This window comes from Diabrotica virgifera, chromosome 3, assembly GCF_917563875.1.
Source record: "Diabrotica virgifera virgifera chromosome 3, PGI_DIABVI_V3a".
Classification (NCBI taxonomy): Eukaryota; Metazoa; Arthropoda; class Insecta; order Coleoptera; family Chrysomelidae; genus Diabrotica; species Diabrotica virgifera.
The window spans coordinates 29,574,866-29,594,247 of NC_065445.1; the positions used below are offsets into that span (position 1 = coordinate 29,574,866).

At 33.1% G+C, this 19,382-nt stretch overlaps 1 protein-coding gene across 1 annotated transcript in view; it reads left to right on the forward strand.

The window, feature by feature from the left end:
- The first annotated feature begins 534 nt into the window (after positions 1-534).
- Positions 535-19,382, forward strand: part of LOC114324237 (uncharacterized) — a 157,450-nt gene continuing 138,602 nt past the window's right edge. The window contains exons 1-2 of the mRNA XM_050646226.1: positions 535-785; positions 13,552-13,947. Coding sequence (XP_050502183.1) covers positions 541-785; positions 13,552-13,947 — 641 coding nt within the window. The 5' untranslated portion in view covers positions 535-540. The remainder of the gene's footprint in view (positions 786-13,551; positions 13,948-19,382) is intronic.

A 19,382-nucleotide genomic window follows, 5' to 3' on the forward strand; every position in this document is an offset into this window, starting at 1 on the left:
CAGTGCAAACGCTAAAGTGCGGAGAGCATGTGGATAAGTACTACAACCTGTGAGTGTCTTTAGGACACTGTTTTTTGATGTTACCTTTATCTTTGTGTTCTGACGATGATGATTGTATCTGACTAATCTGTCGAGAGTAACGCCTAGGTATATTGGGGTTGAGTGGTGCTCTAATTCCTGATCTGACCACAAAACCTTAAGCTTAAGCTTTCTATCACGTTCTTTTTTATTTTATAAAGACAGAGTTTTTACTACAAAAGATTATAACTTTTGATGGTGAGATGGTTAATTAAGGTAAGAGATTTAAGTAGCCAGGTTCGGTATTATAGAGAAATAGGAAACTAGATAGAAGATGTATGAAGTAGAGTTAAAACGTTGTTTGAAATACAAAAAAATATCCATATTTTAGATAATCTAATCCCTATATTTAATAGAGAATTTAAAAGATATAAATCAAATACCACCCAATGATACCACCCCAATAACAAATATATTAAAAACCGTTTCAGTGCTATTCAAAATTTGTTTTTTTTTACAGATATGAAGACGCAAAAAGTAACAAAATCTTCAAAATTTACGCAAGTCAACGACAACGAATATCGTGATTACCAAAATATCGGATTGACAGTCTTGCCAGCTTCACCACTAGACGAGGGAAATCAGAACTTGGACAGGATAACTTATCCTGAAGGTCACTGCCATAATGTCAATAAAAGCTCGGAACTACTTCTTAAAAATAATTACGAAGCATATAAAGCTCCAGACGCTATACCGGAAATGCAGAGGTGAGTTAATTTTTAGATCCAACTATTTACAGTTTTCTTCTTATTAAAAAGAAATATTAACTATTGCATTTACTATTTGTTAAAATGTGCTATTTCATATAATACGTATCCTACGTATTTCAAATGTGTCTACCCCAAAATCCCGACAGCCAAAATCCCGACGGCCAAAATCCCGACACGCCAGAATCCCGACAGGCCAAAATCCCGACAGGCCAGAATCCTGACAGGTTTGATAAGTTTCTTTTTAACATAAATATAATTACATTTATTTCTTGTTTTCTTATGGCCATCTTCTTCTTCTTCAGGTGCCATCTCCGCTACGGAGGTTGGCAATCATCATAGATATTTTAATTTTTGAGGCAGTAGCTCTAAATAGTTGTTTCGAGCTGCATCCAAACCACTCTCTCAGGTTCTTCAACCATGAAATTCGTCTTCTTCCGATGCTTCTTCTGCCATCTATCTTTCCCTGCATTATGAGTCGTAGGATACCATACTTCTCGCCCCGCATCACATGTCCGAGATACTGTAGCTTCTTTTCTTTAATTGTAAGTTCAACTTCCTTTTCTTTACCTATTTTTCTCAGTACTTCATTGTTTGTAACTCTATCTACCCAGGAAACCCTCATAATTTTTCTATAGGTCCACATTTAAAGGCGTTAAGTCGTCTCATTGTCTCTACATTTAACGTCCATGATTCCACTCCATAGTATAGAACACTGTAGACGTAACATTTTGTTAGGCGTACTTTAAGAGCTAATGTTAAATCTTTGCTACATAGGACCTTTTTCATTTTTATAAAATTAGAACGTGCTTTTTCGATTCTGACTTTTATTTCTGCAGTGTAGTCATTATTTTCTGTTATAAGTGTTCCTAGGTAAGTGTACTTTTTTACTCTTTCGATCTGCTGGCCCTCTACTATCAAGATTTCGTTAGTATTATGGTTGTTTTTACTAATTTTCATAAACTTCGTCTTTTTGATATTGAGAGAGAGTCCGTACTCCCTACTACACCTTACTATTTTACTCATGAGTCTTTGCAGGTCTTGTAAACTATCGGCTATTATTACTGTATCATCTGCATATCTGATGTTGTTAACTAAGAATCCATTTACTCTTATGCCGACTGTTTCATCTTCCAGAGTTTCTCGCATTACCTCTTCAGAATAAGCGTTAAATAATAGAGGTGATAGTATGCAGCCTTGCCTGACTCCTCTCTTTATTTCCATTTCTTCAGATGTTTCTTTTTCAATTCTTACTATTGCTCGCTGATTGTAATAGAGGTGTGTTATTAGTCTTAAATCTCTTTCATCTAGGTTTTTATTTTTTAGGATTTCCATGAGTCGATCATGTTTTACTTTATCAAACGCCTTATTGTAGTCTATAAAACAGACGTAAAGAGGATGGTTAACATCCAAACATCTCTGTGTCAGCACGTTGAAGGAGAATAATGCCTCTCTGGTACCCATACCATTGCGGAACCCATATTGAGTGTCACTAATATCCAGCTCCAGTTTAGAGTGTATTCTGGCGTGGATAATTTTCAATAGAATTTTCAAGGTATGTGACATTAAGCTTATGGTTCGGTAGTCACTGCATTCTTTTGCATTCACCTTCTTTGGCAAACACACAAAGGCTGATGTCAACATTTCTCTAGGGATGATTCCAGTAGTATAGATAGCGTTGAACAGTTCTACTATTATGTCCAGGTTTTTCTCGTTGACCAACTTTATCAGCTCGCTAGGCAATTCATCTGGACCAGCAGATTTATTGGTTTTCATAGAGTTTATTGCCTGACTAACCTCTGATTTGGTTATCTCTGGGCCTACATCTCCCGTTTGGCTATCTACGGATGTACTAGCTTCTCTCTGGTCATGAAATAGTTCCTCGATATACTCTTTCCATTGTCGTAGTTTTCGTTTTGTCTCCATTATAATATTTCCATTTTTGTCGAGCAATATATTTGAGGTTCTTCTATTTCCTATTCCGGCTAGTTCTTTGACTTTTTTATGTAGGTTGAAGTTGTCATATGTGTTTTGCAGTTCTTCTATTTCTTTACATTTTTCAGAGAAGTAGGTTTCTTTAGCCTCCCTAATTTTTCTTCTTATTTGGTTTTGAAGCTGTTTATAGCGGGTCTTATTAATGGTTTTGTTTTTTCTTCTTTCATTCATCAAGTCTAGAATTTCCTCCGTCATCCATTCTTCTTTCTTACATTTGGTTGTAGTAAGTACTTTCTTACTTGGTTCTAATATAGAGGTTTTGAAGAATTGCCACTGCTGTTCTACGTTGCAATTATTTCCTGGGTTTCTGTCTAGATTTGTGTTGATTTCGTGTTTCAGATTTTCTTTTGTTTCTTCTGACTTTAGTTTCTGTATGTTAAGTTTATTGTTGTTGCGGCTTTTTTGCGTCTTTTTTAGTTGAAGTTGAAACCTAGCAATAAGAAGACTGTGAGCAAAACCTAGCAATAAGAAGACTGTGACTATGGCCATCTGTTTTTTAATTTTTGTTACTAAAAAAAAGTATTTACCATTTAATATGAACTAATTTTCTAAATAAAGTTTCTAACATAGGTATATGAATTAAATTATTTTTTTGCCAATATACCGTCCAATAATATTATAATCAAATCCTGCATTTTAGTTTACTTTCATATAATAGATGATAATATTATCATGTTACTTACAACCCTTCATTTCAGTAAGTATAACTTTTATATTATAAAATGAAATATTCAATAATTTTTTCTTTTAAAATATAACTTAATACTTGTGACTCTCGATAAATGTACCCGAGATCCTTTTCAATTTTGTGTTATTATTTAAAAAAATTATTATCGTTCCATGTGTGTTTCAGAATGTTTTTTAAATTACTGACAACAAATATGAAAGACCAAATGCAACTTTATAACAAATTCCATTTCCATCCAAGCTAAGAGTGATATCACAAATCGAAAACTGCGCGAAAGAATATTAAGAGTGACGCGACAAAGAAGTCAGTAAGCAGCCCACTCCAGACCGATTTGTATATTTAGTCATTTTACTCGACTTAAATTTTTTTTTTACAATATTAAACTAGAAAAACTTAACGAGTAAATAAAAAAGCCAGAAGGAATATTGACCGAAGTCCAAAATTTATTTCAAGACTTAAAATATTTTAAATCGTCTCTTCATTTTTTTCTGAAATTATTTGAAATAAACGTGGTCCATAAGGTAAATTTTTTATTACCATAATATGACACAAACAACATCTGGAGAATAAAAATTAATAGAGACGCAAGAAAATCAAGCTCGAAAATAAAACTATAAGTCGACGCCGATTACCGAATTTTGTAAATTTGTACCAAAATCGAAGTACATACTCTAAATTAAAAAAGGATGCTTGTCGAATTATTTCCATATTAGAAACAAGGTACTTGTATGGACCATTTAATTCCATTTTAAAATTCGTGAAATCCTAACACATATCAGTATTAACTAACCAGCATCTGAAAGAATTACTGAAAAGTGCTACCACAAATTATTCACCAAATTTTAAAGAATTACCAAAATAAGGAAAACAAATGTTGGACAGGGAAAGGAACGAAAACATTAGAAACATGCTAAGACAGGGACCAATAGAGAAAAAAATTGAAAAAAGAAACCTGAATTGGTTTGGACATATAACTAGAATGAACGAGAACAGGCTAGTAAAGAAGGTGACAGATGCCAAGAGACAGGGGAAAAGAAGAAGGAGCAGACCTAAAAAGGGGTGGATTGAAGAAATCCAGGAAATCGAAACCATGAGACGGAAAACAGCTCAACAGGTGAAGGAAATGGGAAGAAGACCGGAAGGCGTGGAAGAAATGGGTAAGAGATGGATAGGTGATAGCAAAGTTCGACTCTCTTATTGGGTATAAGGACAACGAGAAGAAGAATAAGGAAAACAGATGTAATTAAGTTTTAATATTTCGTAATTTTATTTCTGTTTTCAATAAATAAAAGTTCTGTTAAAAAACATTGTACATACTTTCTTTACATACTTTTGAATACGTTTTTAATTGCGGCTCGCGAAAAATTTTAACTTGTGAAAAGTGGCTCTGGCTATCAAGGAGCTTGGCCACCCCTGCTCTATAATATGATTTGGTATTGCATTTGAAAAGGAGACAATAAATATTCAAAATGTAGTGGTCGGGATTTTTACTTATGCGAGGATTGTTGCATGTGGGGATTTTGGCCTGTCCGGATTTCGGCGTGTCGGGATTCTGGCGTGTCGGTGTTTTGGCCGTCGGGATTTTGGCTGTCGGGATTTTCGGCGCCACCGATTTCAAATAATACGTACGGTTATAGTTATAAATAATATAAGTTAACCATGCAACGGTGGTTTAGCAAATTATTTACGACCCGTAATTGAATCAAAATATTTAAGCTAGCAAGTAGAAAATAAAAACTGATAATATTGTAGTATTTATTCGAAGATAAAGGCTCATGTATGCCCATTTGGTTTATCCCACGATGTTAGTTATCTCCTGTATAAGCAGTGAGCTAAGTTACATAGTGACTAATGAATAATTTAAGTGAATCTACTTTTTATTTATTTATGGAAATCTGATAACCAAACCAGACCTATTTATGAGATTAAGTATGTACCAAAGTATACGAGATGGCAATCCTAGCTCAATGAATCTTTGGACAGGACAGCTATAATATACTGTGGAAGTGTGTGTGCTTGCCGAAAAGGAGGCTTCAAATGCTCTGCACTATGTCCTAAATTTTTTGACCCAACCTACATTAACATCATGGAAATATCAAAATTCTTCTTCAAATCTTCTTTATCGTTTGCACATATTATCTGATTTGGAAGATTTGGAATATATGACTCGCAAATTGAAGGAAGAGTACGAAAAATGGGGATTGCAGATGAATGTAGAAAAAACACAATATTTATGCCTAGGTGAGAATTCAACTGATATGATATTGGACAATAATCAGAAAATAACTAGCTGCGATAAATATGTGTATTTGGGCATTAATTTCAACAAAGAAGGTACTGACGATGCAGAAATTAAGAGCAAAAAAAAATAAAGCAAGAAAGATAATTAAATCATTGAACGGAGTTTTGTGGAGTACCAAGATAGGGAAACAAAGAAAAATGCGAATATACAACACCATGATTAAGAGCACATTGGTATACGGATCCGAAACATGGAGAATAAAGGAACACCTAAAACGAAAAATAGAAGCTACTGAGATGGACGCCCTAAGAAGAGCAAGTAGAACATCGAGATTGGACCGGGTTAGAAATGAGGAAGTAAAGCGAAGAATGAATTTACAGGAAACGGTTGTAGAATGCATTGAGAAGAAACAATTAACGTGGTACGGACATGTTCAGAGAATGGGGGAGGAAAGATTGCCAAAGAAAATTATGAAATGGATACCCACAGAAAACAGAAAAAGAGGAAGGCCAAGAACGACATGGATAAGACAATAGATGAGTGTACGAGGATTAGAAGATGAAAACTGCAATGATAGAAGATATTGGCAACAAGGCATCGGACAACGTCGGAGGACGTTTTGAACCCGAATTTATATATATAAATATCAAAATTAACCGAAAGGTTCAAATAATTCAAACATTAAGACAAAATAATTTTCTACAATGTGTTATACAGTTCTGCATCATTGCTATTTTACGAAATACACCGCGAAAACATTTTCCACCATTTTTTCCAGAAGTGATGGTGAGTATTCAGGAACCCGGTCAACTTGGAAGCGCTATAAAACCCAGAAAAATTAATGAACTTCTGATTATTCACAGAAAAAATCTCTATAATATTGCTCTGATATAATTTTGTAGTAAAATAATCAGAAAATAAGTTATTAGGCCCAAGAGAAAATTTTTCCAAAAATGTTTAGATATTTTGGTTTATAACTTATTATTTTCCATTTTGCAATGAAAAGTAATACAAATTTTGTTGTAGACAATTACATTTGCTACAAATAATATTTAATACAATTTTATGTAGGCTAGCTAGTTTATATGATACAGCGCGAAAATCCTTTACACACCCCTTCTTTCCAAGATGGCGGCTGGGGAAGAAGAGTGACAACCCCACAAACTTTACCTTAAGTTTATACTTATCCCTTACGCACCCCAACATATCAAAAAATAAAATTGCCTCCTCTAAATACACAATAAGGCCTAAAAAATATAGCAATTCAACGGACTAATAGTTTTTCCATATATTTATGTTTATTTGTATCTCCTTCTTATAAACGTCAAAAAGATTAGATAAAAAACAAAGATATAATACTGAATCTATATTTTTGTAAAAAACGACTGTTGTACACAAGAAGCAACATCGTTAAACTTATGCCATTAAAGTTCGTAGACTTGGCAAATATTCAGCGCCCTGCAGAAAACATAACTTGAAGGAAGATCATAAATTCTTGTGGAAACATTATTGTTGCATCACTTTATGTGGTGCAACCAACATGTGGTTGATTTCTATAAAATATTCCTTTTCATTGTTGACATTCATAGCACACTTTGATAGTATATACTAGTTTCCAAGAGAGTTTTGAGACAAGATATTTTCTCGGAAACAAATCAACGGGTTATTATAAAATTCTACGATAAGGAATGGAGTTAATAATTTAATTTTTTGTGTATACGTACTAAATATACATAAAGTTCAGAGAAATAAGGAAAAGAATATCCTGTTGGTGTAACAACCCCCTCTAGGCCGAAACAAAATTTTTTGAGTAGTATGGACATGGACATCTATAATAATAACCTATATGTTTCCTGCAGCCGATTTTGATGATATACATAGTTATAAACAAATGAAGATCAAAAAATGGTAAATTTTCGCTTTCTTCGTCTATTACCAAAAAGTTAAAAACAAATTTGAAAGTAAAAAATTCATAAACCGTATAAAAACCTTCAATATGGCGTTCGCTGAATATGTCTATCCTTATTGGTTGCTTAGAAAATTGCAAAATAAATAATAAATTTTGAGTTTTTATAAATATTCATAACTTCTCCAAAAATTAACTTAGAACCTTCTTATTACACGGAATGCTGCCTGAGATTTCTGGTGCTTAAATCATATCCTATATTTCAAAGCTATTGGTTAAATTTAACAGTTTAAAAGTTATTTAATTTGTTAATCTCAAATTAATTTTTTTGCAACACTATAAGTCAGAAAATGATGAAGTTACAGTAATACTTTATATAGTTTACGAAAGAAGATTCACACTATTAATTTAATTAAGAAATATGACAAAAAATATTTCTAAATATTGCAAAATTATTTTGCAGAACATGTGAATTAAAAAAAAGGGGGGCTAACTTCGTTTCTAATTGTCCTAGGACAATTGTTTTTCTTTCTTAATGTGTATAAAAATTCAGTCCTTCTAAATATGAAAAAATAATTTTTCTACGTGTAACGGTTAAAAAGTTATTCCAATTGTATATAAGTAAGCAAAAAATCGACATGTTTTTGCAAAATAATTTTACACTGTTTAAAATTACTTTTTGTCATTTTTTTTTAATTAAGTTAATAGTATAAATGTTCTTCTTTCACATACTGTCCAAAGTATTACTGTAACCTCATAATTTTCTGACCTATAGTGTTGCAAAAAAATGAATTTGGGATAAACAAATTAAATAACTTTTAAACTATTTGACCAATTGCTTTGAAATCTAAAATATAATTTAAGCACAATAAGTCTATGCATTCTGTGTAATAAGAAGGTTCTAACTTAATTTTTACATAAGTTATGAACATTTATAAAATCTCAAAATTTATGACTTATTTTGCAATTTTCTAAGCAACAAATAAGCATAGGCATATTCGGCGAACTCCATATTGAAGTATTTTATATGATTTATGAGTTTCTTATTCTCTAATTTGTTTAGAATGCTTCACTTTTTAGTAATAGACGAAAAAGTGAAAATTTACCGTTTTTTGATCTTTATTTGTTCATAAATATGTATATCATCAAAATCGGCTGCAGGAAACATATTATAGATTATAGGTTATAAATATAGATGTCCATACTACTCAAAAAATTTGGTTTCGGCCTGGAGGGGATGTGTCACGAGAAAAATCTTATTTCTCTGGACTAATAAATTCTACTTTTCGTCGCATTACAACACGGAGTGGGTTTGGGCTGATTGCACCACCCGCTTTCATCTCAAACTGTCATCCATGATAGTCGAGTCAGTGTCCATGGTAGCCCCATTGTTCTTAAATACGACCATGTGGATTCTCTTCATTGTTTTCGTGGGCATCCTAAGGGCCTTCTCACTTGACCTTCTAACTTGATAAGGTGGTTATTAAGGAATCTATGGAGATGACCAGTCCAGCTTAGTGCGATGTCACATTATTTGACCGGATGCGGTGAAAACGCATCCGTTTCCAACGCAACCGGGCCGACCTGTCACACTATGCGTTTTGACTGGATGCGGTGGAAACGCATCCGATCAAAACGCATAATGTGGCATCGCACTTAGACGTTAGAATTTAATATCTTAGACAAATATTTTTCTGAAAATTTTTCTTTCGAAACATCTAAGTTTTCTTTTAAAACATCCTGATTTGTGATGTTCGTGTTAGGTTCTTGGATTTAATAGTGTCGTAGAGCCTATTCATACATGCACCTGTTTTCTGCCTGAATTCTCCCTCTTATCTCTTCGGTGATGTCTGTGCGGTGACTGTCGTTCAGAGATATTTAAAGCTCTCCACTCTTTCAAAGTTATATGGTCTATTTGGTATTGTGACATTTTGATCTATACTATCTCGTTTCTTTTATCTGTTAATGCACATAATTAGGTTTTTGCTCATTGTTATACCAGTTTCTTTTGTTTGTGCTGTTCTTAAACAGCTTGAGGTGACAGCACGGTCCATTATTTCAGGCGACTATTTATTTAATTTGTTTAAAATTGCTGATTTGTGGTTGTCTTTTTTTGTGTAGTTTTAAATTTTATGATTTTTCGGACACGCGCCAACTCGTAACTCTTAATGACAAACTTTTTTAAATCAAAATGTATACCGGCCAATTCGTAACTTTATACCCCAGGTAGTTGTTAGGTTAAAAGGTAAGAACTAAATTTAAACAGTAACGGATTAAGCCAACATGGGGCATATAGCATATTATTATGTAAGCGAATGGTTCTTGGTTTGCTTAAAAACATGTTGTGTATTATGTACCTATAAAAAAATAACAAAAATTTAAATCTCTTGATTGGCACAATATTATATGTATAGACCAGTGCGGATCTGTAAAAAAACGTCTATTTGTGGATGTGCGAGGTGGCATTCGTATTTTTGCAGATAAAGTTAGGTGACAACTTCAATAATAATAATTGACTTATGCTCTTTCTCAAATATACCCGGAACATTAATAAAAAAATTAAAATATTTAAAAATTTGGAAAAACATTAATTTTTTTCTATATTCTTTGCTTATAACCTTAAATTGATTCATTTTGGAGCAAGGTCGTACGGAATTAAAATAAAGATAATTGAATTTTTTGATATACGACTAGTTAAAAATGTCTTAAATTATTACCCTTTCTGCAAAATAGCAATAAATACAAAATAAGGGGGCAAAATAAGCCTCTTTATATTCAATGCTTTTCAACAACTTTGGTTGCACTTAGAACCTTCCTAAGTCGCATAGATAATCCTTATAACATACTTAAATCGTCCACCAAATTTCATTAAAATCGACCTGATAGATTTTGCATAATAATTTTGCAATCTAATTTTTTTTTAAAAGTTCAAATTTTTTAATAATTTTCTGAACAGAAAGTAAACCATTTAGAAGTCTGCTAATTTTTTTCACATATAAAGAGGCTCTCTACCTATCTAATACACTTTACAGAATTAAAATCGGATTATTTAAGCGGCCTCAGCTCTGTTTTAAAGGTATAAACAATTTATTGGCTTATAAACAAATACAGTGAGGATGTTTGAGATGGAATAAATTCATTTTTTTCTCGAGAATGGGCGTCTCTGGAGATAAATCCCGAAATAGGTCGATTTTTATTTTTAAATTCTAATTTTTTGGTATACATATCATACTATTGACGTCATCCATCTGGGCGTGATGACGCAATCGATGATTTTTTTAAATGAGAATAGGGGCTGTATGATAGCAGGCCGTATGATTCCGTCGGTATAACAGGTTGCCTTGCAACCAGATGCAGAACAGTACCATAAATGTTTTCCACTTTTTAGCACTTCCTTTAATTGAAATTTAAAATTATTTACCACCAATAACTTACACCCACGTGCTCTCATTACGAAATCTGTTATCTGTTACAAGAATTTCAGTCATTTTCACAAAATTTATTTGGATTTTCTCTAGTAACTCTTCCAAGAGACAATACATACATAAATGATGAACACCTTTTACACCACCTTCAAAGAGAGTAATTTTTACAAGTACATACCTGGAATACCGGTATTAAATTATCAACATTACTTAAAAATGAAAGTTACTAATTCACCGGTAGTTAGTGGGTTATCGAAGAATTACCTGCGCGCCAGAGTTACGAGTTGGCCTGTAATTAGGATGGGGGATTAAAATAGTTACGAATTCACCGAAACCCGATTTTTCTTATTCAATATACTGTTTGCCTCTCATTTTCTACTGACTAATGTTACTAATGTTAATAAAATTAACCGGCACAAAATTCCGCCACCCAAAATTTTTGATTAAGTTTGACAATTTATAACTTTATTATTTTTGTTCCGATTTACAAGATTATTTTACCAGTTTGTAGGTACATGTATTGATATCGTACGGTATTATTCCGGTAACAAAAAAAATTCTTGCATGACAGTATACAGGGGTGAATGGAAGCGTTGTATTTTCTCATAACTTTAAAAGATTCTGTGGAAAAATGGAAGAGCTAATTCTGTTTCATGGTCCTGTCATAATATTCCGGAGGCATCACTAAAATTTTTTTTTCTGAATTATCCGAATATCTCTTTTATTGTAAGAGCTGTACCGTATTTTGTAAATAAAAACATTGATTGACTCATAAAATAGAGGTTGGATTGATAGGATTAGAATGGTCCGCATGCAGCCCAGATCTCAATCCTATTGAGTATTTATGAAATGAATAAAAAAAAGCTATTCGCCGTCATCCTAGGACTCCAGAAAATTTGGTACATATATGACCCTGTTAGAGGAATATCGGGCTATTCCTCAGACAAGGATAACACATCTTTATTTGATGCCAAACAGATTGCAATCAGTCGTTGCTGCAAGAGGTGGACATCTCTCTCTTCAATCCTGACCCCCCGGAGGGAGTGTAGTGGTCGACGTGATGTCATATATTGTCCGTCTCCAAAGATCTCTGTCTCTGGTCATTTCTTTTAATTCATGCATAGGTCTTTTGCATATTCCTGTAATCTGATAGATCCATCTTGTTGGGGATCTTCCTCGTGATCTTCGGCCTTCCACCTTTCCTTGTATAATGAGTCTTTCCATGTTTTCTGTGTTGGCTCTCATAACATGTCCAAAGTATTCTAATTGTTGGAGATGGACTTTACTGGAGAGCCGTTGGCTAACTTTTAGCTCTCTTAAAATCGAATTATTGGTTCTATGGTCGGTCCAAGGAATTCGTAGCATTCGTCTCCAACAGAACATTTCAGTGGCGTCTATCTTTCTTCTTTTCGAATTTCTCAGGGTCCAAGATTCACATCCGTAAGTCATTATTTAGAATATTAAGCAGTTAATCAACCTCATCTTTAACGCTCTTGAAATTTGACAGTCCTTCCATATTGTGGTCATTTTTGCTGTGGCGACTTTTGCTAGATCACATCTACGTTTTATTTCCTCCTGTAGTGACCCTGTGTTTGTGATTAATGATCCCAGATATAAGTATGAGTTCACAACCTCAAACCGATCAATTGTGGTTATATGTAAATGATTGTTATGTAGTCTATCCACTATCATGACCTTTGTCTTTGATATATTTAATAATTGCAGACCAAATATTTGACTTTCGTTTTCAACCAGTCGTATAAGATCAATCAGCTCTGGTTGACTATTTGCAAGAAGGGCTGTGTCATCTGCGAAACGTAGGTTGTTTATTTTATGACCATTTATTGAGATGCCTTTTTCCCATCCTTCAAGTGCTCTTCTCATAATATGCTCTCCATATATATTGAATAATTGTGGCGATAGTATACATCCCTGTCTGACACCCACCTGTCAGGTGGACATACCCGTTATTGAATTTTTTTGTTTTGTCGTTAATTTTATTTTGTTTTGTTAATTTTAGTGAGCTTGATAATTTTAATTAAATAAACCTTTAAAGCAAGTTTTTATTTATAGCTCTTATAATAAAAGAGATATTCGGATAATTCAAAAAACAAAACCTTAGTGATACCTCCAGGATAACACAAAAGGAGAATGAAACAAAATCAGCCCTCGAATTTGTCCACATAGATTTTTAAAGTGAGGAGAAAATACAACGTTTCCATTCACTCCCATATAGTGCCATCTAAGCAAAAATTTTTATTACCGGAAAAACATCAAACGACATCAATACACGTACCTACAAACTAATGCAAGAATCTTGAAAATCGGAGTACAAATAATAAAGTTATAGATTGTCAAACTTAATAAAAAATTTTGGGTGGCGGAATTTTGTGCCATTGAGTGTATATGTATAAAATATTTGGTTTACATAATCTCATGTACCTATTTATTTCATGTGGTTAAGGATAATAGTATTTTTATAAAGCAGCATTTTTCTAAATTTGTTGTAGGTACAGCAGCCCTGAGCGGAACGCCAATCGCTACGCCACACAGACATCTCAAGACATAGAACTTTGCAATTGCATCACTCCGATATACCAGAAGACGCGCTTCGCGGACCAGTGCGGGAAAGGTCATTCTCAAACTATGACTCTAAATCGTTCCTTTTCTTCGATACCGAAAATGGAGACTTCGAATCTGAGTCTCGACAGAAAAGCCGGGAAATTCGTAACGCGACCGAGAGACTCTCAACGGATTCTGAGAGTGCAGAGTCCAGAAATTATTAATATTCACAGAGGACCGTTCTTCGAAGGGCACGGGATTGATTGTGGTGGTAGTGTCAGTGAGTTTAAGTGTAAAGACCATGAACTCAGAAGGGGACATAGCGTTAGAGCTGCTGGAAGTCGGTGAGTATCGCTTAGAACAATTTTCTAACATCTAAAATATATTGTGATATTCATAATTGGATAAGTAGTAATTTACGTAAGAGATATATATAGATTATGTGAGATCGCTAATAGTCCAGGGTGCATCTGTTTTGAGATGGACGTTGAGAGGTGACTCTTTGTTTTTTGCAGAAATTGCTTGGAATTAACTCATATAATAATATTTGAGTTATCCTTCCACTCCAGAAAGTCCGGAACTTTGTTTGAATAATCAAAATGTCCAAAAATGAAGAAAAAAATCGATTTTATTTCTTCATTTTTTGGTTATAACTTTAAAAGTATTCGCTTTCGAGAAAAGTTGCAGTGTCACAAAAGTTATGTAATTAAATTAATTAAGTTTCCTACAATATAGAATTGGCTAAATAATTTAAAAATTGTGTCCCTTGTTGCAAAATAGCAATAATTGCAAAAAAAACCTAAAAAACAAGTACATATTCGCATTTTACGTTTTTCAACAATTCATGCTAAACTTAGGACCTTCATATTTTATTAAAAAAAACTTTATGATATAACAAAACAATACTTAAATTTCATTAAAATCGGTTCAATAAATTTTGCAAAATAAATTTTGCAATTCAGCTTTCGCAAAAAATTAATTATTTTAAAATTTAGCAGGACTGAAACTAAAGCAGAGAGCAAGTTGAATTTTTTGCAATTTCCAAATTAAAATTAATTAACTATCACGGCGTCAGAAATTTATTTAAATAAACAATAATTTTTGGTGCTACGCGCAGGATAGCGGTGTTCGGTTCACACCAGTCAATTTCCACCAAAATTTCTTCCAATCTTTATCTAGTAAATAACTCTATATTTTGTTGTATTTTAATATGTTAATTCCACAAACTAATTTGATTATTGTTTGTAAAATATTGTTTAAACAATTTCATAGATTTAAAAATAATGAACTTTAATTACAGTCGGAAAAATGAAAGAATACCCATGAACGAACTTATAAAACACGCTGTATTTTCTTGTCACCATGTCACAAAAAAATTGCCCAGCGCAAGTACATGTAATAATAATTATTACATGTACTTGCGCTGGCCAATTTTTTGTATGACACGGTGACAGAAAAATACAGCGTATTTTATATGTTCGTTCATGGGTATTCTTTCATTTTTCCTACTGTATCTAAGTTAAAATATATGAACAAAAAATGTTTTTGCTAAAAAAAAATGTAATTTCAAACGACCGAGTATGTTTATTTTGCAATAAACTAATTTATTTATTTATATCGAAATGTACTAAAAATTAAAATTTATCAATATAATCAAAGGTCATTGGAATGCCCAATCAGAGCAAACGTATCCGCTGTCCTGCGCGTAGCACCAACAATTAATGTTTATTTAAAAAAATCCTGACGCCGCGTGGTAGTTACTTGATTTTAATTTTGAAAATTGTAAATCAAAGGTACAGTATTCTTCTATACGTAAAAAAATTCAACTTGCTCTCTGCTTTATTTTCAATCCTGCTTTATTTTCAATCCAGCGAAAGTTGAATTGCAAAATTTATTTTGCAGAATGTATCAAACCGATCTTAATCAAATTTAGAGTATTGTTTTAATATATCGTAAAGTTTTTCACGGTGAAAAGGTCCTAAGTGTAGCATAAATGGTTGAAAAACGTAAAATGCGAATACTTGTTTTTTTATGGTTTTTTCTCAATTAATGCTATTTTGCAACAAGAGTGACAACTTTTAAAATTCTTAACTAATCCTATATTGTAGAAAATTTAATTACGCAACTTTTATGTTAGTGCAACTTTTCTCGAAAATGAATACTTTTAAAGTTATAATCAAAAAACGAAAAAAAATCGAATTTTTCCTTCATATTTTGATATTTTATTATTTAAAAAATGTTCCGGACCTTTTTGAATGGGAGGATAACTTAAATATCATTATATGAGTTATTTTAAATCAATTTCTGCAAAAAAATATGGGTCACCTCTCAACATCCAAATGTACTATTTTTACAGATGCGCCCTGTTCTATAAGGCCATGCAGCCTTACTGCACTTCGACCTATAAAGACATTTTGTACATACCTTAATCTAGTTAAACTTACTGTAGGATGCTAATACTTCTAATGAAGTTGATTAGATTCCAAGGTGACTTGTTTCCTATAACAGAGAGCGCTAGATTGACATTTTCTAGAAATTTTAGCTTTTTTCAGAACAGCGCTATGTATAGTTGCATTGTATATGCTCTGCCGTTTCTTTTTCATTGTCACAGAAACAACAACAGCTCTCACTATCCGATTTGCCCATTTTTTGGAGGTGATACCTCAGACGGCAGTGACCAGTGAGAAGACTAGTGACCATTTTGAGGAGGCCGTTTGTTGCGGTGGGTGACACGTTTATGAGCCTTTTTGCTTGTCTTTGTCCTGGTGTGTTACACCAATTTAATCGTAGTTAATTGAGTTTTCAGGTCCAGCATTCCACTCTGATCTGGAATTTTGATATTACACAGATGGGTTCTGGATCCTGGAATAGGGTATTATCCCCTTCTTTTACGATGTTGTCAGATTCTTTATTTCCTGTAGTTTCCTCGTGACCTTGCACTCACATCAAAGTTACATTGTTGGGTACCGCCTCTTCTTATACAGTCCCAAAATAAATTTGACTCACAAGTAAATGACTTTAGAGCCTTCAAGGCGACTTGAGTGTCCGATAAAATAAAGACTTTGGCCCTACGAGTGTCTCTGTTGAGACATTCTTGGGCACTAATGAAAATAGCATGTATGTTTGCCTAAAAGATAGTTGGTGCATTTTCAAGAGATTTGGATAGCCTGAAGTTGGGCAGTAGCAAACTCAAATAATTATATGATAGGTCCAAAGTAAGTGACATGTATTGCCATTTTTAAAATTCTGATAAAATGAAAAAATCTGACAAAAAATGAACCGAAATCAGTGCCTCGTCGAACACTCACAGGAAAGCATGTGTTTGGCCGATAGAATTCTTACAAATAAAATTAAAATTAAAATCTTTCTTATATTTGAAGATACAGCTGTTTAAGATAGCCAGCTTTTCGAAAATGGTACTTTCTGTCATTTTTAAACTGATTTCAACAGTTTTTTCCTCATTTAGTTAAATTTCGACAATTACTTTTCTTTTCGGACCCCTTAACCTATAAAATACAACACACGAATATCCTCTACGGTTTTGCAATTATTTCATCCAAAAGTTGATGTTACAACAAGAAAAATGAGACTTTCTGCAATAAAATCGTCCCAATGGCTCACAGATATAGCTCTCAATTATAGCGTAAAAAGGGCTATTTTTGACCCTTTCGAGGAAAATACCTAAAAATATTGCCCATATAAATGTTACGTGTAAGACAGTTTACATCAAAATATTCTTCAATTAGTTAAAGAGTGCGCCCGTTATTTAACCAGGATGCTAATGACGAATTATAGATTATGCTAAAAGTTTTGCATCATCCCACCTGCGAAAGCATTTCCCCGTTTTGCATGAAGCCGCAGAGTGAAGGCACTCCAGTTCCCCAATGTGGTTTATTAAGGGAGTTGCTTCGAACCTGTAATATGGATTGGTAATGTAAGGATTCGATTCAAGTAATGTCAAACAAAAGATATTAAACATTACTACTATATTTTTCAAAGGACTTGATGTAAACTGGTATATCATAATACAATAGTGTGTATTTAACTTCGTCACAATATATTTTAATGATACTCCGTGCTAATTAAAAACAGTGGTTTATGTATGTATTGTTATTTATGTATTCAATGTTATTATTTTTCACTACAAAATGGAATGTTCTAGGATAATCTAGGGTAGTCTAGGATATAATAAAATTTCCAGATGCCAGGGGTTAATCTGGAAATATTTTTAACATCCTTTAAAAAAATTCTATAATATAATGTAGCCTTCACAATTTTAAAACAACTTAGGGCCGATTTCTCATATCGAGTTCAACTCCAGTTTAACCTGAACTTCTAGTGAACGTCAAAGTCAAAATCGTCTATCTGAATTCACGTTCAACCGATGGCAGTTTAACTACGTTCAGCTTAAACCGTTCTCGAACGGTGAAATTCGGCCGTTCAAAACAATCAGAACCCAGTTCATATGATTTTACTGATTACGCATGCGTTGTAGTATTGCAGCTTATCATGAGACGCATATTAAGCATAACGATAAACTATAAGATTATTTTTATGTTTATTAGATTTATTAATAATTATTGTTTGACTGTTAATACTCAAATTTAACTTTATTCAAAAACAGCACAAAAAAAGTTATACAAAATGGGGATAGTTTTACCGTTCTCCATCTATTGGCATTTCTCGAAAGCTGTAGAACTTGAACCGACAATGAGAATTACATTTCCAAACAAACCGACGTTCACGGTTGAACCATAGTCAACTGAACTATAGATTAACGCAAGTATGAGAAATCGACCCTTAAGGGTAATTTATATATTTTGGTGGTTTAAAGCAGGTAAACCTGTGATAACACTGACGATGGAATATTGAATCCGAAAACGTTTTGTTGTGATATAACCCTTTTTATGGATTTTAAATATACCTTTTACAAGATAAGGTTTTTATTTTTTGTGATTTATGGTATACAGCCAGTTACAGGAATTTTTCCTTGTGATGTATCCAAAAAACTACACCCACATCTCTTCCGACTCTCAGCAACGCGGTGTTTATATCGAATTTGTATGCGATTGGATATTATTTTAGTCATCCCTTGATTCATCTAAGGATAATACCGTCGTGATGATTTATTTTTAACCATTATGACTTTTTTCCCTCTGACTGCTATAAAGTTGCCTCTTGACCTCCTCATCATCAAAGTGTGTTTCTCATCAGCAGGGCCACCTTACACTTCTTCGTCGTTTGAAACCTCCTTTAACAGTCTCAGAAGAAGTTTTTGTTCTTCTTCGTAATGTGATATCATGTAGAACTTACTCACTTTCTTACTAACAATAATGTTTTCAGGATTTTTATATTTTAAAAAAATTCTGTGCTCTGTGCGTAAAGTGAGTTAAGTCCAAAAATGGTCGAAACTGGCAAAAGCACTAACTGTATGTTAGAATTTGAAATCTACATGTGTGTATAATTTTCAAGTCTAATTCCATTCCTAAACTGAGATATTCATTTTACACAAATGAAATCAATACTAACTGTGTAAAGCGTGTTAAGTCCCGAACTTAGACATATCACTCTTTACACTAAACATTATTTAAAAAACAGGAAGACTCAGTGTGTTAAGTCCCACAATTTTTGCGACTTACAAACTGTACACTAATAAGTTATTACGTTGACTCTCTGTACGTCGCACGCTTTTAAAGCTGATTTGTCTTTTTTACTAAAAGTATTTGGAGAAAGCCCGAGATACCTATAAACTATTATTCAAAAGAAAAGATCATCTTCG